Source organism: Hoplias malabaricus, chromosome X1 (genome assembly GCF_029633855.1).
Source record: "Hoplias malabaricus isolate fHopMal1 chromosome X1, fHopMal1.hap1, whole genome shotgun sequence".
Taxonomy (NCBI): Eukaryota; Metazoa; Chordata; class Actinopteri; order Characiformes; family Erythrinidae; genus Hoplias; species Hoplias malabaricus.
Window position 1 is genome coordinate 8,054,813 of NC_089818.1, and position 22,038 is coordinate 8,076,850.

General features: G+C 40.4%; 1 protein-coding gene across 3 annotated transcripts in view; it reads right to left on the bottom strand.

The window, feature by feature from the left end:
• The window catches only part of ift80 (intraflagellar transport 80 homolog (Chlamydomonas)), a 74,076-nt gene that overhangs the window by 50,785 nt on the left and 1,253 nt on the right, over positions 1 to 22,038 (bottom strand). For all 3 annotated transcript variants that reach the window (XM_066652964.1, XM_066652963.1, XM_066652962.1), the window contains exons 3-8: positions 21,228 to 21,446; positions 16,806 to 16,916; positions 14,851 to 14,919; positions 8,892 to 9,001; positions 5,602 to 5,691; positions 4,930 to 5,067 (exon numbers count right to left, since the gene is read on the bottom strand). In XM_066652964.1, the coding sequence (XP_066509061.1) occupies positions 4,930 to 5,067; positions 5,602 to 5,691; positions 8,892 to 9,001; positions 14,851 to 14,919; positions 16,806 to 16,916; positions 21,228 to 21,446 (737 nt within the window). The remainder of the gene's footprint in view (positions 1 to 4,929; positions 5,068 to 5,601; positions 5,692 to 8,891; positions 9,002 to 14,850; positions 14,920 to 16,805; positions 16,917 to 21,227; positions 21,447 to 22,038) is intronic.

The window sequence follows — 22,038 nt, forward strand, 5'->3', positions numbered from 1 at the left end:
AAAAACACACGTTGGTAGGTGGATTGGCGACTCAAAAGTGTCCGTAGGTGTGAGTGTGTGTGTGAATGTGTGAGTGTGTGTTGCCCTGTGAAGGACTGGCGCCCCCTCCAGGGTGTATTCCCGCCTTGCGCCCAATGATTCCAGGTAGGCTCTGGACCCACTGCGACCCTGAATTGGATAAGCGCTTACAGATAATGAATGAATGAATGAAATGCCCATATCTACATCCTAGTTTACAACAGTCAGGCCTAGTCAGATAGCACTTTACATTAAAAACTCAATATTATTTGGAGAAATTAAACAAAGATGACTACACGTTCTCATTAGTATTAATGTGATTGTTGCCATTATTGTTGAAAGCATCTCCAAGCTCACAACAGTAGCTATAAAAGAGTCAGGTCAACTGAGGCTCTGTATGATGGACTGGCCGCTGTCGGGGTAAATATACCTTCCCTATAACTTTCTCCATTTGTTCTGGCTAATTAGTGGACAGCAGGGTTTTCGCTCTGACGCTAGGCCACATTTTCAGCCCAAACCAGAGAAAAGAGATGTGAGCTGCTAAACCATCCATCAGGGCATTCCAATTTAGCCCCTGACACACACTGTGGGCAAGGGTTGGGGTCCGCGCAGACGAAAGCGAATGCCAACGTTGTTATCATTGGAAGACATACACCAATTTTAAGCTCGGCTTAGTTTGGGTTTGTAGCTGAGAGTACGGCTGGTCCAGATCAAAAGCGAAAGCAAAACTGTGGATGTGTGCACACAGAGCATCCTGCGCCACATATGGAACAGCTTTAATTCTTGCTACAGAAGCAATGTGGGCATTAACTAGCATACACACAATTAGCAATTGCAATAACAGCTGTCTAAAAATAAGACCAAGTCTTCTCCAGCAATGAAATGAAAAGTAATGACGACATTAACAGCTGACACATCTCATCAGGATCACCAAATATTTATTACCATACCTAGAGTTTACTAAGAAACACGTGACCTGTCAAATGCACAGTACTGAAGTTACACTGGCCATCAAAAATGCTGGGACACCATATTGGTAATATCTATTTAATTTTCTATAAAGACCATCCTTAATAATCAATTTCACTTGCAAATACATCACTGTGGAAGGAAAATGCGTTATGATGCCTCCACAGTAACTTTAAATATGAGTCTTTTCGAAGAAAAACAGCAAGATTCAACCACCTTTTTCTTAAACTTGCAAACTGTCAAAGACAACATCCTCCTTTCTACAACTTTCAAAAAAATGAAAGAGCAATAAAGACCTAGCTAAAATAAACAGAGAAACTAAAGTGAATAGATTCATATGCATAAGCTCTGCATGCAATAATGGCTTTGGAACACTGGAATGTCTCTAATATCTATAGCTCGGTTCCATCTGGTTAATCTCGGCGTTTGTGCCCAGTAAACAGTACATAGCTTTACTCTTCAATGAAAAGAGACACACTTATGCCGTTGTGTGTGTTTCTGTGTGTGTGTGTGTGTGTGAGAGAGAGAGAGAGAGAGAGCGAGAGAGAGAGAGAGTGAGAGAGAGAGCGAGAGAGAGAGAGAGTGAGAGAGAGAAGAGCGTGCAGAATGAGTCACGCTTGTTTGTAGGGGTGACACAGTGTCAGGGATCGTGACAGAGCCCAGACGCTAGACACCAGCTGCAGCTACTCGTAAATAGACTGTTGTCTATCGGGCACTCACGCGGTCGTTCACTCACACACACGCACAGATTCCCATACAGTCGAGCCTACAGTGAAAAACTGTTGCCTGCCTTTGCTTGAGTCAAACCAGCAGGCGTTTTCTGCATTAACTGAATGTAGAAATTCAACACCGTTACTGTCTTTCATTTAATTTACTTCAAATTACAGTCAGGTAAACAAAGCACTCTGACAGAACCCTTTTAAACACCCTTGCACTTCCTCAAAATCCTCCACAAGACGTTTCAGGCACCAGCTTCCTTCAATCTGAAGCTCAGCAGCAAAGTGATCACGATGAAAAAAAATTATCCAAAGCACAGTCCAAAAACGAAAATGGTGGCCTTATTGAAGGTCAGACTTGAAACACTTTGAGATGGTGGGGCAGGGCCTTGAACAGAAAGTTCATATGTGAAAGCCCTCCAGTGTGGAGTGAAATATTGTTAATTAATAGCTGAATAACACCTAAGCAAATAATAATAATAATAATAATAATAATTGCATTTCAAAGCAATTAAAACATATTTAAATTCCCATGACATTTGAGAATATTGATTATTACACCAAAGCTTATTCAAAGCAAGATTTGGAGTGTATTCACTGGCACAAATACATCAGAACACACTCCACATGTAATAAACAGGTTTGCTCAAGCAGTTTTTACACTTTTGTCACTGACAGAACAAACAGGGGCCAAGAGGGACTCAGAGCCATTCGGTCAAAGCTGTTCATTCAGTGTCTCTCGAACACTGTGTAACACTTACACACGCCCTTTGTTGCAAGTTAACAAGATGCAGTTAAGGCAATCAAGTGTGTGGAGGTAAATTTGATTTTGTAAGTTAATTTAACACTCGTGAATTTAATGTGCTACTTGAACATGACTTCAGGAACCCCAATCAGTGGGACTCCTTGTTTGTGGTTAGGGTTACCAGCTCTACCTCAAAGGGGCTAGGATCAGGCCTGTGTTAGGGCACACACACACACACACACACACACACACACACACACACACACACACACACACACACACAGGGTATCGTATATCTACAGCCTCATAATGCAGCTTATCTGCGCAACTCACTATGTTACTCATGAGAAAACATATATGTTCTCCTAAATGTATTTCTAGTAATCCATATGTTTGCAGATGCTGGTGCAGGGTAGAGGGCCCCAGGCCCCCAGCACAAGGCTGAGAGGAGGGGCACATATTGAAAGTGCTGTATCTGCCCCAGGCAGCTAAGTGGAGTCCTGCTGGAGGTGAGGGGTTAAACGAGCCGGCTTCCTGCTGAGCCAGCACTCCATGAAGTGCAAGGTTTCATTGTAGCAGATACAGAATGAAACTCCTGCCCATTAGACATGGTAGTAATACAGAGACTCCTCGCAGGCTCTTAACCCTTTCACCACCACATTGGTAAAATGTCAGAGACAGAGGTTTGGCAGCTGGATAAAGTATCGAAGAAGTAGAAAGTATTCGAAGAAGAGCTGTAACACATAATTCAGAGTTCTTAAAAGTGAATGCTGTAATTACAAATGCAGCAGATTTTGCTCCGGCAAAACTACGCATGTCTGCTTTCATTTCTACGTTTCAGTGTAAATAAACAGCTAAGACATAACCACAGTGGCATGATTTAACACTCCAGTTTTGAGAACTGGCCCAATCAAAATGGTTCACAGTGGTGGTAATAGGAACCAGACGTCTGAATAGCTCAATGACTGTAAAAGTTTCCTCAGAGATAGTTAATACATAAAATGATTAGGAACACTTGACTGGACCTCTGAGACTATGGGTCTAAGAAAGTTATTGTCTAAAATGTATTGATTCAACATTATGCGTCTGTGATTGATATTCCATACTTCTGGTTTACATGCATCTGTGTACAGGTATGTTAAACCTTTATACTGCAAGTACATAGAGAGAGAGAGAGAGAGAGAGAGAGAGAGAGAGAGAGAGAGAGAGAGAGAGAGAGAGAGAGAGAGAAGGGGAGGGGTGGGGTAGAATGTGGGACGGAGTGTGAGTGAGAGAGAGGAAAAAAAAAATTTGAGCAGTGACTGTGAGCAGTGAGGTCTTCCAAAGACAGCTGGTGGGGGGAGAGGCTGGAAACTTTCGAAAGTTGGTTTCTCTGAATTTCTTTTATTTCTCCCCCACTATTGTTTTTGTCCTCCTCCTCTTTGCTCTCTCTAGACACAACTTCAAACGCACACCCACTCCACACTATAACGCTCTAGAGCCGCTAAGAATTTGAGGAGGCGAATGCAAATGCTAGAATGCTATAATGACTTGAGTCTTTAGGCAGCCTTGTGAAACTCCAGGCAGACACACACTTCAGCTACAGTATACAGGGGTGAAGAACCTTTTCTCAACCGTGATGGCCACACAAGGGCTGGGGGAAATGGGGAATATCAGTGCCATAAGTCCTCATCCAACCAGAAAGGATTATAGATTTTGACCCATGTAAATTCATACTACCACTGTTCTGTTCATCTCCTTATTTTCACTGGCTGAGAAGAGTGGTTCAGCAGCCTCAGGTTATGAGGAATGAAAGCAGAGACAAATATTAAGTGAGCTGAATATCCAAGCTCAAACACCAACAGTCAATTCACTTTTCACACATTTTCCTGTCACACTGTCCAGCTCATTTTATGTGGTTGAGGGAAGGGCCACAGGTTGCCCTTCCATACTCAACAGGCAACACTTATATACAGGAGGTCCTCGGGTTACGTCAGTCCCGAGTTACGACACATCTCCCATTTACTGTATGAAGCCTTGTTTTGACTTAAGTGGTTTTGCGTCGTAAACGTCGCAACGTGAACTTCATGTTTGGTGTGTGTGGTGCAGCGGAAGAATACACGGTTACGCGGCTCGGGACCGAGGAGGATAGGTGTTAGGATAGGATAAGTGCTTACAGTATGTTATTTACGTACAGTATGTACGTATGTTCCGACTTACACTGAAAATTGGTTTACGACGCGACGTAAGAACAGATCAACGTCATAAGTCGAGGACCCCCTGTATATGCACGACAGCGCCCACTACGTCATCAAGTAGTTTTCACACACACATACATCTTATAATTTGAAGAATATATATTAGGAATACTCACCTTGCCCCCACTAATGTCACCATATGCACATTTAAGTGTTACATTTAATAAACACACATTGATTTTGCAAAAGTGTGTTCTGCGTAGAAGATATGTACCGATTTTCAACCGAATGTTTTTTCCCTTACCCCTGTTTTGTCACACAGTCGAAGGGTGTTGAAGGAGCCCACGGCGAAGACTTCCCCATCAGGCGCCCAGGCCACTGAAGTAATGGGGTAGTCATTTGAGGAGGAGCAATAGAGCAGCCTTCCAAAACTGTCCCACACCTAAATCAAAGATGTTACAACAGGTCAAAAGACCCTTCTAGTAAGACTTTACACTATATTACACCACATGAACATTAGTGAGATCAGATACCAAAGCTGGATGATGAATTGTGGATCACTAACGCTTTGGATGAAGCTCTGTAACTTCAGAGAACACATTCAGTGCTCCATAACCACATGCTGGCAGTCTTGCATCCCATGTTTAGTACTGGGCATGGTGACTTTAGGTTTACGTATGAGTGTTTTTGTGTGTGTGTGTGTGTATGTGTATGTATCTGTCAATTAGCAATGCTCTTTTAGGAAGATTGTACTTGCAGTGCTTTCTTGGTTGACAACCTCTGTCACCAACAGCTGAATGTTAAAGCAGCTCCATTCACACATTAGAAGGGTACTCGGTTTACTTTGGATATTTAGTGTACATTATAGCATTATAATAGATGTTATGCAGATTAAAGCAAGGTATTGATACTGGATTAGCGATCTTTAAAGTATTTTATTTAGTAAATCTGAAACTTATGTATAGAAGTCTCTTACCTTGTATTTACAATCTTCACCTCCAGACAAAATCAAATCATTCATGGAGTTCCAGTCCACCTTTAGAATAATGCCATCATGAGCTTTCCACTGATAAGAGAGAGAGAGAGAGAGAGAGAGAGAGAGAGTGTTAACAAGTGCATTACTTCACACATTAGTGGTATACATAGATCACACCTTCACTGGTTATTAGCAGGCGCTATCTAAGTCTCCTCCAGGATCAGTATTCTTCATAAAGGCTTTAGTTCAGCCTAATTCTATAAAGAGCTCTGTGAAAGGTACTGTATTATAAACACCAGGCACAGAGAAATAAAAGTGAGATATAATATCAGAAAAGTCACATGGCACAAACAGGCAGAAATGCAAGAGGTGAAATAACACTTGCACTTTCATCATATCCAAGTGTTGGTTAGACAGCCATAATTCCAACACTGGGCTGTGGAGCAGTGGAACTGTATTCGTTGGAGTGATGGATTTTGATTTGTTTTGGGATGAGCTGAACTAGTGTTTGTGATCCAGAACTAATCATTCAACACCAGTACCTGACCTCACTAATGGTCACGTCCTTAGTACTATGTTCCAATACATCCCAAAGAATTAAGGCTGATACTGCAGCAAAAGGGGGACAAACTCTTTTTAACATTCGTGATTTCAAAAGAAATGCTGGTTCCGCAGGTGTCTACAAATTTTTCTACCATACAGTTCAGTTTTCATTGGGATTCAGAGAGTGGAACCATCCCACCCCCAGAGCTCATGCCGTGTTGGGTACAGAGCCTACTTTATGCGGTCCAACATTTTGAGAAACGGTTTTAATAATATGAGGTCAATTTGATTTTATATTGGATCTGTGTGTTGGTGGATTGTGGGTGGATGTCTCGGTAACGTGGAGTCCAGTGGCTTGATATATATTGACAGTTGTACATTACCATAACCAAAGATCGAAAAGAGAATGGTATCCACAAAATCAGCTGAGTAAGTTGAGAAGTATCAGAGAATCCAGTCAAGCTGGGAGTCAGGATCAACAGAGAGAGGGAAAATGAGCAAGGGAGGATATGAAATAAGAACAAAGAGGCTGAATGAGAACTGAAAGACAAGCGCAAAAACAGCTGACAGATCTGCCGGCCTGCTCCATGTTATGGTAATTGTTCCGACTGTTAGTAATTGAAAACAGGGCAACGTTTTCGTTTTGGATTTGGCCAGAAGGAAGGCGGTCGCTCTCCACTTTCATGCCTCAGGACCCACCCACTCCTCTCTCTCTCATATTAAATACAGCTTTAATATAATTCTCTCAGTTCATATTTGCAATATTGACAGACTATGGAATCATCACATACCTGTACAGACACTTAAAATTATTCCAAATTTTTTTCCTTATACACTCACATATGTATTTTTAGAGGACGGGGAAAACCTAGGTCCCTCTTATGGATGACAGACTTCTATCAGACACATTTTATTCAGCAGACTATGTTTAGAATAAGGGGTAAATGGTGTAAATTAGATTTTTCAATGAATCATTCCCCAATAAACTAAAAGAAATGGCTTTGCCTTTTCCGTTTAAAATGTCTTTTTTGCACCCCTCCTATTAACTTTGAGATCAGTTTGACACCATTCAAACTGCACTGTATGTAAATAAAAGCATTGCTCCTTATTTAATGCTTTTTCCTAATTTAATGGGAAAATTGGGTAAACACAAAATTAAATAATTATATTTTCAGGGCTCTGATCACATCTGATCACACTTTCTTTAAGCTGTATACAACAGCTGTATATCAACATTTTACGCATATTTGTTTTGTATGCTGGGGACAATACTGAGGTCATTTACATGCAATTTTAAAACCTGCAAAGAAATTTTCTGCAATTAAAGCCCTGAACTGTTTTATTGAAAATGTATTCATGTAAATGTGACACAAACATAGGTCACAAGTTTAATTCTGATCATTTTCAGAAGGTTTAAACTGTTGGGGGTCAAACAGATCACGTGGAATTAAAAACTGAAAAGTTGTAAACAAAGTATTTCATATTAGGTTGAAGTGAAAAGCTCTGTTCCTGAGAAACTTGCTGAGTCTGAATTCTTCACAGCGGTGGTGAACTGACATCTGAAGACATATGAATGCCGCTAAAAGCTTCCTCACAGGAAGTTATTACATGAAATAGTTATGAACACAGTTCCTGAAGCTGGAAACATTGTTTTACAATGGTTCTGAGATGTTTTAGTGCTAAAATATATGTTTTTTTATTCCTTAATTGCTGGGAGATATAAGCATGCACTTCTGCAATTTTCACTGGGTTCAATTTCTCTACAAACCAAAGCTTGAAACTTAAATCATAATGTATTTGCAAGCACTTCACATAATTTCCTGTGGGACTGAACATCAGATGTCTGGTTCCACCACCACCACCACTGTAAATAAATCAGACTTGGCGACTTTATCTAGAATGGGGCATTTCACGTCAAACAACTTTGAAAAACATCGTTTACATTTTAAGCATTTAACTATGCTGATATGTTTATGCAGAAATGACTGTAAGTAAGACTCTTCTAAAAGCAGGTCACTCAGGTTCTCATATTGATATTGCATTAGTGTTGATGTGTGTGTGTTAGAGTTGAGTTTGGGCTTTCCCCAGGCTGAGGTGAGCCAGGGAGCAAGGGGTCACAGGGGCATGTTGAGGGGGGCTTCTGCACACTGACAGCTGCTGCTCATGGAGGAGTGGGCTAGGAGAGTGCTGCTTAAAGCCTGGCCTGTTTATTCAAGGTCCCTGCAGCCAGTTCAGCACCCAGTACAACAATAAACACACACACATGTACAAGCACATACAGAGCAGCTTCACGTTTTCGAACCACTGACAAGAAAAACACTAAATCTCAGGGCTGCATGTGGACAAAATAGTGATTATATTATTATTTACGTCCTACGTATCCAGACACCCACCGCTGACACAAACGGCTTGTATTATCTCCAACAGAATTGGGTGCTTTGTTAATTGCTCTAAAATAACTGAATCTGAGTAGCGTCAATGATCCAACTCAGGTATATTGGATGACTTAATCTGGATCACTGATGCTACTCACACTCGGTTGTCTTAGATGCTTTAGTGACTAGATGCTGTAAAGCTTTCCCAGGAAAGTACAGGCTCCAGGACATCGGTAGTGACACTGTCTTATCTGTGCTACATGCCAATCTATGCATGTGGGAGTGCTTTTGCTCAAGAAAGACGTGTATGTGCATGAGAAGCACTAAAATAACTCCATAAACTTTATTCCATTCAGCTATTCAGCGTATTACCTGCAGGACTTTGGCGCTGGGCTGCAGCGGTTTAATGATGAGCTGGCGGCCACATGTGTAAAGTATCTTGTCAGAGTCTGGACCCCAAGCCACTGAGTACACAGGAGATCCTGCAGAGAGGAGAAAGAGAAAGAGGAAAGAAGGTATAACAATATTTTAATATAGGTAAGTCATACAGGGGTTGGATAATGAAAGTGAAACACCTGGTTTTAGACCACAGTAATTTATTAGTGTGGTGTAGGGCCTCCTTATGCGGCCAATACAGCGTCAGTTGGTCTTGGGAATGACATACACAAGTCCTGCACAGTGGTCAGAGGGATTTGAAGCCATTCTTCTTGCAGGATAGTGGCCAGGTCTCTACGTGATGCTGGTGGAGGAAAACGTTTCCTGACTCGCTCCTCCAAAACACCCCAAAGTGGCTCAATAATATTTAGATCTGGTGACTGTGCAGGCCATGGGAGATGTTCAACTTCACTTTCATGTTCATCAAACCACTCTTTTTCCAGTCTCGCTGTGTGTATTGGTGCGTTGTTGTCCTGATACACGGCACCGCCTTCAGGACACAGTGTTTGAACCATTGGATGCACATGGTCTTACTGGTGCAATGTGCAGTTAATGAAGATTGTCCACCAGGCTGCTCCAATTTAGCCCTGAAACCTCCCACACTACAATGACAGGTGTTTCACTTTCATTGTCCAACCCCTGTAGAGATCAGCACAAGTGCAAAAAATACACATCACACCCTGTTTATGTATAGACGAGCATGACGGGCAATAACAATGGGCTGAAACCAACACTGTAATATGTGCCATATATCCAAGGCTGTGCAGCACTGATATTGAAATTGCTTTTCAGCTTCTTTTATATTTTGGATATATTCTGATAATATTTTAAAATATATCACATTATAATAATAACATATTCTAATAATGAGCATTAAATACTTGACGCAGTGCCCATTTAAGAGCTATGTCCCAAGTCTTTTAATTGTATTTTAGCCATTTTATTTATCCTCTCTAGGACCTGAAGGTTTCATTTTAAAAAAAGAAAAACAAATAAAACAGTCCAACCAAAACATCAGGTTTGAAAGACATACAGTTAGTTTGAGAAACTGAACTCTGAAGTGTTATATTTTATTAATGCAGACATAAATTTGAACATATAACATAACACTGTGATATATTTAACAGATATTATTATTATTTTATCAGTAACACCCAACTCTGGCCAGGGCAATTCATATGAAACCACTTTCTGTAATTTTAATTAGACCAGAAAAGAGGGTTCCACATTAAAGCTTTATCAAAGAAAGATTTCTTTCATAAAATAGTGAACTCCGCAACCTGTGTTGTTTTGAGCCAGTGCAGGGGAATGCACACAGTCGTAGCCGAGAGGAATGCAAAGAGCAGAGCAATACTGCACACATCAGAGCGCACCACATGAAGAGGCAGCAAAGCAAGAGAAACCTGACTGAAGCAAGACGTGTGTGAGTGAGACAGAGAAATAGAGAGAGAGAAAGAGAGAAAGACTGACATTTAACCCTGCTCCAGGTGCTTGTGGTTTCTCACAAATGCCAAGAGGTCACATGGTCTTAGGTTGACAGAAGGCAAAAAGAGCAGGCAGCATGATGAGTTCCCTCTGCTCTCCCTCTACACACCTCTAAACACCACCACCACCACTCTCTCTGTGCCCCCCCCCCCCCCCCCCAGGCCTTTTTTCTCTCTTCTTTCCCAAGTGTCTCATGCTTACATCACTGCTTCTCCAAACCCACCAATGGACCCCAGCTGTACTTGAGTCCCCTCCCACAAACAGAGTAAGAGAGATTATTCTAGCAACAGGAAAACTGAGGAGAGAGAGAGAGAGAGAGGGGGGGGGGGTTTAGAAAGAGAGAGGGATTTAGAAAGAGTTACTAGAAAGAGATTAAGAAATGACACAGAAACAGAGGGAGAGAAACAAGTGAAGGGGGAAGGAAAATATGAAAGAGAAAGTCAAAGTTAGAGAATGAGAAAGGAAAAAGACATTCTAATCCTATGACGTGTTTGTATATGTATGGCAATGTTAAAAAATATATAAAATTATGCTAAAACACACTTATTTACTTACTGATTTAGTGAAAAGCTGCTGTATTCAGACAATGGACAGTTAATCCTAAATACATATATTTCTCATTAAAATGCCACTTCCTTTGTTTAAAATATAGTTACATGCTCATGTAGATACTCAGGAACAAAAGAGTAGAGTTCCCATGTTAGGTGTCGCCTGGCGTAAGTGCATCACAGCCCTTTGTGGAACCTGGAGTCCAGCGGTGGTTACTGTAGCACTGACAATAAAGCAGCTTTCCAGAAGCTTCCGATGACATGAATTAGATGAAGGGCATTTTCATGATTTCAACGCCACAATGAAACGATTAATAAGTGTAGCATATAAGCACATTAACTGGATAAAGAACTGTATCATTAAGCATTGTTTTATGGCATTTAATAAAACTCCACTCCAATAAACCTTTGAAACTTTATGATGCTTTTAATGAAATGGAACTGGCGCATGCATGCACTTCACCACTGGGTCCAGCATTACATCCTAACAGTCAAGCGCTAGTGCAGAGCCAGTGAGTCATTTTGGAGATGATTGTCACCTTAAATCATCCAGTGTCAGAATAAGGCAGCCTCTAAAACCCATTGCCTACAATAAGCTACAAGACAAATGTGCATTAAAAACATCTAATGCTGGCTCATTTTTCACTTTCAGGTTACTTTAAAAAAATGAAATTCATAGATTTTACAATTACACTAATCCACCAATCAGCCATAACATTAAAACCTTGTCTAATTATTGTGTTTGTCCCCTTCACAAAACTTGCCTTTTTGACCCTGTTGTCTATCCATCATAATCAGGCCCTTAATAAAAGTTCTCAGCTACTCATGCATGCACATTTGTCCTGCTTCCAACATCAGCTTCAAGAACTGACTGTTAATTTCCTTCCTATTGCCCCCGCCAGACAGAGGCCTCTGTAACTAGATAATCAATTAATTTATTTCACATGTCAGTAGTGTAATTCTTGTGGTTGATCAGTGTATTAAAAAATGATTTCAATTTCAGAAATCTTTACATTAGATGTAAGAACACAATTCCAAATTATTGCATAATGTAATGTAGCTCAATCAAAGAGAGAGCACAGTTCTGTTGCTCAACAGCCCGGTGCAGGGGGGCTTTTGGGCCCTGTGATTTCCCCAGTGTGGAGAACACAAATATAATTGTGGAACTGAATGGATTTCAGACAGAACGATTGTAAAAACTGAACTTGTTCTTTGTCTCCTGCTCTTACACATCCTCATCTTCTGTCTTCGTGAATGTGTGCACTTACCCCAGTTCCAGAAAAGTTGGGATATTTTATAAATCTGCGTTTTTTCACACTCTTGAAGCTATATGTAACAAACAAAAGCTGAACTGAACAACTTTGTAAACATAAACACACATCAAAAAACTTATGAATGCATGTTTACCACTGAATTACCTCACCTTCCCTTTTATCCATTCCTGATCTTTGAGCCTTCAGATGGTACAACAGGAGAAACTACCATGATACCATGATAAATATAGTGGGCTTTCCACCGCTGCATCCTATAAATCTTTTACACAATGAGAAACCACATATTCATTTGTCTAAATGCTAATGAGTTCTTTGGTTCCAAGTTAATCTCATATCGTCCAAAAGACAGTAGATGCATTTATGTACTTTTTTTAGAGCCACACATGCAGCTGTCAAGAAAAGTGTCTTTTCCCGGGAAGTCTATGTATATCTCAGCAAGAGTGTGCCAGGCCTGATTCTGCATGTGCTGCAAGAAAATGGCTTTATATATACAGTGCATATGCTTGACGTTCACATCTGTCTCCTGGGGTGCATCATGAAGAGGGGAATCCGGCAATAGGGACCATGGACTGTTGAGCATCCGAAGTCTCGTAACAAGCAAGAATGCACAAAAATTTCACTTGCACATCCTCAGTTCCCAAATAAGTAAAACAAAGTGGAGTTAAAAGGAAAGGTCAGTTGACTTGGTTCGGTCATCTGGTCAAGGATGCCTCCTGGACGCCTTCCTGGTGGTGTGTTTCGGGCATTTGCAAAGGGGAGGAGGAGGCCCCGGGGAAGACCCAGAACACGCAGGAGAGATTATGTCTCAACTGGCCAAGGAATGCCTCTGTATCCCACTGGAAGAAGTGGCTACGGAGTAGGAGGTCTGTGTTTCTTTACTCGGATTGCTTCCCCCGTGACCCAGACTCGGATAATCGGTACACAATGGACGGATGGTTAACTTTTTTAGAGCGTGATTCAAGCATCAAATTCTAAATTTGTTTACAGTTACAATTTAGCTCTTCAGTGAAAACACTGGAATTTTTGTTTTGTGCTTGTTCAGTTTAAAAACAAAACCAAACAAACAAAACCAAACAAACAAAAACAAACAAACAAAACAAAGCATCAATACAATGAAAACATCTTCATTTTACAAGATGTCCCAACATTTCTGGAATCAGTGTTTGTACACCATAATGTGCTGTATGGTAAATATGGTGAGCGTGCAGATGACTTTGAGCTGTGTTTGTGGTGTCAGGCAGTACTAGAAAAAATGAAGACACATCCTCTCATGATTAAACAGTGTAAACAAGGAGGTACGCTGCCAGAAAATGAGCGCAATCTTTTTCGGCTTATAAGCTGTATTTGGATGGGATTAGTTTTACGGGGGAGGTAGCGTAATGTAATTTTACTAACTGTCGTAAGTGATGTTTATGGTGGATTGGTACTGGAAAAGAAGTCTTAGTGAAAAAAACAGAGGGCAATGGCCACTTGATTCACATATTACTATCACACCATGGAGTTTTTAGACTGTCACAACTGTTCTGAGAACAGCCCTCACACCAAAATAGATAAAGATGCAAAAACCTGGCAGAATATTACTAATCCTTCACACAATTATTATAACAGATATTATAAACTGTTTAACTGTAACTCACTGAGAAGGAAACGTTCATAACACTTCTATAGGCTGCTATTGTGCCAAAACCTACCTATAGCTTCCAGAGGTTTCTCTCCTCTGTGTGATCCTTTAGTTCATTATGTGGAATTGAGCATGGTGCGTCGTTAAGCAACTGAAATTATCCTCATACTTGAACCGTAGACATTTTACCACTAAATGCTTCCTCCAGCTTCTCCATTCTCAAGGAGGCCTGCAAAAACTCTTTTTCCTATGGGATGTGATAGAGTTTTCACCCATGTGAATTCGGACATGATTAATATAACCTGGGGATATATTACTGCTTGTTTTAAAATAGGTAAAAGGCCCAGCAAACGGGCTTAAAACTAGATATTACTATGGTAATCAATACTTTACCCCATATCCACAGGTAAAACTAATCACATCCAAATAGTGGGTACCAAAAAGTGGGTACCATAAATGAAGCTTAAAAGAGTGTCTTCCAACTTGAGATGAACCAGATGATGTGTGTTATTGGTTGCTCCCATGTTTATAAACTTCATTCCTTCTCCCAAATGAAGGAGGCATCCAAGCAGCTTTAAAGTACTCATCATATTATTATACATTATATTGATGGAGTCAAATGACAAATACGCTATAGTTATGATTAATAATTTAGAACATACTTATCAGTTATGATAAGAGCTATGATGTAGTCAACTAAAGATATGTCAGAGCTGGAACTGGCTTGACTTGACCGTAATGCATTAGTGTCCGCAAGACTGAAGCATTAACACACTTTTCAGTTTGAAAGTGTGGATGCTCATGTATCATGAATGACGATACGCTACAAAGTTTATTTATTTCTGGTTAATACATTATTTACAGCCCTGGTGTGTTATAGGATATAATTAATTTAAAAAGTTAATAATAAATCTTTTTTAAAAAGTCTATAATACATTGTAGGGTACAACCAAATGAGTGATGCATACCTTGTTGAGCCAAAGTGGACCTCAGCATTCCGCTTTTAGACCAGATCTTGATTTGTCCGTCCTCGCCAGCTATAAGGCCAAAGTAATTGAGCAAATCAGCAGAAGAGAGGCATTATGAAACACACTGATTTATGAACAGAATAATAAATTACAGAGACACATATTAGCACCCAAATCAATGCAATACAGTTGTATTGTGAATTATGTAACACACAGAAAGGTGTCTTTCTTACTGGTGTACATACTGCATAGATCATAAACACACATGAAGAAGTTGAAAGAAAAATAAAAGATGAAAAAACGCAACCCCCTGACATACTCAACTCCTACAGTGTCTGTGTGGTTTTTAGTCTCTGTTTGAACATAGGGCAAAAACGATGTCTAATGTCTTATCGCAGAATCAGTCTTCTACTCATCAGCCCACTATCACGTTTGCTCACATTTGAGGTTAAACAGGTTTAAGTCATGAAACTTCTGGCAAAGGAAACTAAAAATGCATATTATAGTTTCTATACTCCAACCAATTTCTTATGTAGTAACTACATTTGTATTTTCTAAACACAGATGTAGTGGTAGACTCTGAAGGCATGCAACTCAGGAAAACATGAGCATGGTAATTTAAATCAGCAAAACATAGAGAACAGGATGCTTCTGTCAATATTACTGTCATGAGTAATATTTGTTGGTGTGGAAAAGCCACACTTATGTTGAAATTACACTGAATTATATTCATGCTAGCAAGTGTATCAGAGTGAAACAACACCAGGCAATGCACTATACTGCTGCAAAATGTATTCACTCACCCATCCATCCAAATAACCAAATTCAGATAGTCCATGGTAACAGGTGTATAACACTAAGCACCTAGGCATGCAGACTGCTTCTACAAACATTTGTGAAAGAATGGGTCACTCTCAGGAGCTCTGGGAATTCCAGCGTAGTACCGCGATAGGATGCCAAGTCCAGTCATGAAATCTCCTTGCTACTAAATGTTCCACGGTCAATTGTCAGTGGTATTATAACAAAGTGGAAGCTATTGGGAATGACAGCAAGGCGAGGTAGGCCACGTAAAATGATGTGAAATAAGCGGATGCAAACTTTCTGCAGAGTCAATCACTACAGACCTCCAAACATCATGTGGCCTTTAGATTAGCTCAAGAACAGTGTGTAGAGACCTTCATGGAATGGGTTTCCATGGCCAAGCAACTGCATCCAAGCCTTACATCACCAAGTGCAACGCAAAGCTTTGGATGCAGTGGTGTAATGCATGCCGCCACTGGACTCTAGAGCAGTAGAGATGTGTTCTCTGGAGTGAGGAATCACGCTTCTTCATCTGGCAAAACGAGTCTGGGTTTGGCCATTGCCAGGAGGACAATATGCGACTGACTGCATTGTGCCAAGTGTAAAGTTTGGTGGAGGGGGGATTATGGTGTGGGACTGTTTTTCAGGATTCGGGCTCGGCCCGTTGGTTCCAGTGAAAGGAATTTTTAATGCTTCAGCATACCAAGAGATTTGGATAATTTCATGCTCCCAAATTTGGGGGAACCGTCTGGGGATGGCCCCTTCCTATTCCAATATGACAGCACACCAGTGCACAAAGCAAGTTCCATAAAGACGTGGATGAGTAAGTTTGGTTTAGAGTCCTGACCATAACCCGATAGAACACCTTTGGGATGAATTAGAGTGGAGACTGCGAGCCAGGCCTCCTCGTCCAACATCATTGTCTGACCTCACATATGCACTTCTGGAAGAATGGTCAAACATTCCCATAAACACACACCTAAACCTTGTGGAAAACCTTCCCAGAAGAGCTGAAGCTGTTATAGCTGCAAAGGGTGGGGTTACATCATATTAAACCCTATAGATTAAGAATGGGATGTCACTCAAAATTCATATGTGTGCGAAGGCAGACAAGCAAAAAACATTTGGCAATACAGTGTATCACCAGGACTGACCTGTAATGAGAGCAGTTCCATCATAGTTCCATCGACCTGCCAGCACTGCTCCTTTATGAGCCTCCACACTCTTCTCAATGCGCCCCGTCTTCGAGACGAAATGAAACTTACCTAAAGAGCAAGAATAAACACCATGTATTAATGTGTGATGTGTAATGAAAAATGTTTTGTCCCGTCTAAAATATATCCATCTCCAAAATAGAAAAGAAATACTGATTCTGAGAACATGGAGTGTAGGGGAGAGTGAGGGATGGACTTAACAGTATAACATGGTGTAAAATATTATTTAATAATCATATATACTTTGGGTATTCTTACATGCTGGTTATATCAAACTATTTTGCACATTTTGGAGTACAGTTTTACCACTAAGCCTCTCAAATTAATCAAATAATGCAATCCTTATGCTTCTCCTCTCATTAATTCACAAAGGTACATTTTTGGAACACTGTCCACACAGATTCCTCAAAGAATAACTACATATGAATTACTCGCTATGTATGCATTACAGTGATTATACTTGGTGTTTTATTTTTTGGTAAAAATATATATTTGATCACTTCTCAATCAACTTTTAACCGATTTTAAGCCATTTTTAATTTAATGCATATGTTATATATTTTGGTTTTAAAATTCAAACAGAATGTGTGCTATTGTTTTTAGCTGAGATATGCTCCTTTGTATACATCATAGGCAAAGCTACACGTCTTGTGGATAGACTTAAAAAACAAATAAGGCATTATCTGACGCATATTCAAAACAATTGTTGCACCTTTCCAGCACAGCACCTGTGAATCAAAACGTTTCCAGCTTCGTTTCTCTGAATGTCATTGCATGATTTATTACTGTGGTCAGTCTGTAATTGGAGTTTGAGAAAGATAGTCATTTGATTTTAGTAAATTAGGAGAGCAAATGCAGAGAGTCTGCTGCTCGGATTAGACCAGTCTAGCTTGTGCTGGAGACAGAGGGCGATCAGGCATGGAGACAGTTATCAAAGACACTAGCCAACCATATACTTTGTGGCGGTGCATATTAAAAAATTCAGAATGTTCTATGTAATTTCTGGTTGCCTAAAACTGCAAATCAGCACGTTGCTGCTCTCTCCCAGTGCTATATTTGGATCTCCAAACAAAAGTGAATGCCGTCAACTCAAAAAAGCAGGTAGTAAGTGAATGACCATGAAACACCATGTTAGAAAGATTACAAGGAAACTAGAAAGAAACATCTGAGTCCCTTCACTTAGAGGGTCAAGGTCGTAACAATGGATTCTGGGGAGGCGCCGTGTCCATGTTCAAGTGACGTCTAGTCTATCAGAAGTGAGTGCTGTGCCCAGGTTTGACATGTATCTGCACAGCTCTAGGGGCCCACGCAGTGACTGGGGCTGGAGCAAACCGCTGAAGTTACTGCATGATTTTTTTTTTCTCCCCACCCACCAAAGTCAAACATCTGTGGTTTCTTTTTAACCATTTCAGGTCTCATAAGCCAAGGAGATGTGACATTTGAGCACTTGATGTAGGTGTGCAAGTTTCCATCATGCGAAAGGCGTACACTACGATAGGTGACTCTCTCTCTACTTCAAAGCATAGAGTGGGTCAAAGAGCGGGGCAAAAATCCCAATATCACAAATCACGTGGGCAACTATTGACACGTGTGACTTCAATACGGCCACAGAGTCGTACTATCAGCAGCAGGAGGTAAACAAGTAAGAGCGAACACAAAGAAAAGTCCTTTTAGCGGTGAAAAATACAAAGATGCATTGTGCATTTGCGGAAAGATAGCGAAATGCATTTTACGATTTTAAATTGCGCACACATTTTTGAATAAATATCATTTTTAATCAATTGTCAAACATAAAGATACTTTTCTTTTGTATGTATCCTGTTACTCTGGAAAGTTTGTTCAGTGGTTGTAGGAACCAGGAGTCACAGGAGTCTAAAATATATGGTCCTCTCATAGAAAGTTATTAGATAAAAAAGCTGTGAAATAAAGCTAAACAATTACAATTTCTCTGATACACACAATCTGTGCATTCACGTTTTACTTTAGATAGCGAAGAAAATACCAATATTGGTGTTCTAAACACTGCAGATTTGGTTGCCGTCAGCAACCCTGTAAACAACCAGCACTTGAAAGTTTCTCTATGAACTAGTTATGTTTATATATCCAGCTGTAAATTATTCTGAAATTTTGAAAGAAATCTGTAGAATTCCCCTTTAACGCAGAATTGAAGACATCCCACAATGAAGTGCCAGGAGTGAAGAGTACAAAAATACTGAAACATCCAAAAGTCAGGCCCTGGTGCTAAGGGGTGAGATCAAGTCCACAGACTGAACTGGGTTTTCATCGCAACGGGGGACTGCCAGACTAAATTACTGCTTCAGTTTGTGGGTGTGTTTATGCAACTCTACACTGCCATTAGTGTGGTGACCACACGTCATTTGCCATGGCCATGCGTCTCCTCTCCATGCGTTCATGTGATAAGCCCATGAGAAGCAGAGGTCAAAAAGAGGGAAAGGCACTCAGCGTTGAGTGAAAACCTCAAATCATAGAAATACAGTTGCAACCTATAAACATAGGGCTGCTGCAACTCATCAGTGTCGTCAATTATGTGGATCTGTCTGAATACCCAAATTTGCATATTCTTGATGGATTCCGTTTTTAATGTGCCATGAAATGTTACTCCAAACCCCATCCTGTGGGCTGAAGGAACCATTTTTCCTTACATATGGGTCTGTGTTTCAGCTGATTCTGATTCATAAAGTGCATAATTAGATTTCTTCCCACATTCTTTATCTAAATCATACACTTTTAATAGATTTCAAGTTTTTTTTTTATCTTAAAATTTAAGAAATGGAGTACGTATCACATAAAAATCCATGAAGTATTATATAATTAATTACGTGGGAAGAAATCAGTAGGAAGACACACCCCACCACATCACGAAGTAAGAAGTGATGCCTGAGAAACTTTTACAGAGTAGTAGCTGGGTGGAATTTGACATGGTAAAGTAGGTAATGTCATTATTGCTGTGTTCTAGTGATTTTCAGTCAATTTAAAAATGGAAATGTAATCCGTATCTCATTAAATAATTACAATATTTTTACACATAATTTCATATATTATGTGCGGTGGTGCAGCAGGTAGTGTTGCAGTCACACAGCTCCAGGGACCAGCTCCGGTGACTGTCTGTGAGGAGTGTGGTGTGTTCTCTCTGTGTCTGTGTGGGTTTCCTCCGGGTGACTGTCTGTGAGGAGTGTGGTGTGTTCTCCCTGTGTCTGCGTGGGTTTCCACCGGGTGACTGTCTGTGAGGAGTGTGGTGTGTTCTCTCTGTGTCCGCGTGGGTTTCCTCCGGGTGACTGTCTGTGAGGAGTGTGGTGTGTTCTCCCCGTGTCTGCGTGGGTTTCCACCGGGTGACTGTCTGTGAGGAGTGTGGTGTGTTCTCTCTGTGTCCGCGTGGGTTTCCTCCGGGTGCTCCGGTTTCCTCCCACAGTCCAAAAACACACGTTGGTAGGTGGATTGGTGACTCAAAAGTGTCCGTAGGTGTGAGTGAATGTGTGAGTGTGTGAGTGAATGTGTGAGTGTGTGTGGTGCCAAGAAGGACTGGCGCCCCCTCCAGGGTGTAAACAATTGATGAATATTAGCAGCATACTCTCTGTTCAAGGAAAACTAAAATTAAATCATGGGGCTGTAGGGGTTCAGCAGGTGTAGGGTATATATCGTTTATAGGAGGCATCATCAGTGCTAATATCCAAAACCTGACAGATAATCCCTATGCTCAAGATGCATGTTGAAAGAAACGCTCCTAATCTCAGAGCGAAAGCCATTATGCAGTTTAGTATGCCACCTGACTTAAATGCCATAGAACACTTTTGGTGATCTTAAAGTGTGCAACTCCTCCCTTCCTCTGTGAAGACTGGCACAGTTTGACACCTCACATGTTTCATCCACAAAAAGTGGTTTGCAGCTGTCGTAGACAAAATCTCACCAGTGAAAGCTGTTCTGATTTTTGCAGCTCTCTTTAAACATATGAACCCTTCAGTACAATGTACTCTGTCAAACAGTTCTGTGTTTTCTTATGTATTAAATATATTTAACTATAAGCACATTTAGTTAATATTCTAATAATGTTGTATTTGTTTTATTAATGTCTATATGTTTGGTGATTTATTTAACATTATTTCGTAATATTTAGGATGGAAAAACATTTAGTCCACACTGATTCATTTGGAAATATCTAACGCTTAAACTTCAAAACACATGCAGGCTTGCACTTAACAGGAACTGCATCCAAATGCAGGCAAGGTGTTTGCTACTGTTCTGTGATGGAAGATATTACACACAGTGTGTTTTAAGAAATAAAGGCAAAAGTGCTGTAAAAAGAAAGAAATAGAGAGGGATATGATTCTGTACTCCTGGAATTACCATCTGTGCTGGTGAGGGCAAAGATTTCTGCCATGCTTTGCTTCTTCCCACCAACAGTCTTGGGAAACCAGTGCAGGTCAATGGGGTAGATGTCGTCCTGGAGTTTCACCACCACAACGGTTTCATTTGTAAGCAAGTTCCATTTTAATATCTGATGGTCTTCGCTGCAGGAGTACAGCTCATCGGCCGTGGTCCAGCCCACACAACTGACCAGTTCTGTATGTGGATAACTGTCAAGGTGAATTCAGTAAATTGCACTTTATCCCACAGCAGTTCTGTATCTCATCTACTGAGATATGATACCAAATATAAAACAAACATAAAGGGAATACCATTTAGTGATTCAGAAGTTAACAAAGTCATTCAGAATTGTCTGTGTAAAATGATCTGTTCCAAAGATATTGTTATCAATCATATTTAAATGCCTTTAATAGCGTTTTCAAAGAAAGTTATCACACAAAAACACACTAAAAAGTAGACTTTGAAGCCCTAAACATTGCAGAACTACTGTTAAACAATGACATTTTGACTCCCAACATTTTTAAAGTATTTTCGGCAGAGAGGTGCACGCAGTAAGATTAATTGTACCTGACTCATATTTTTGGATTTCCCACTCTTTTAACATTGTCAAGACTGCAAATAAATCTCAGAACTACTTGTAGGTGCAGAAGTGTTTTGGATAGCAAATTGAAATTATTATATTTGTGAGGGACACCCCAAAATTCCTTTGGCACACAGTGACCCACCAGCGCTATAAAGAAATCTGAGATAAATTTAAAACAAACTATGAATCACTTGTTTACATATCAGT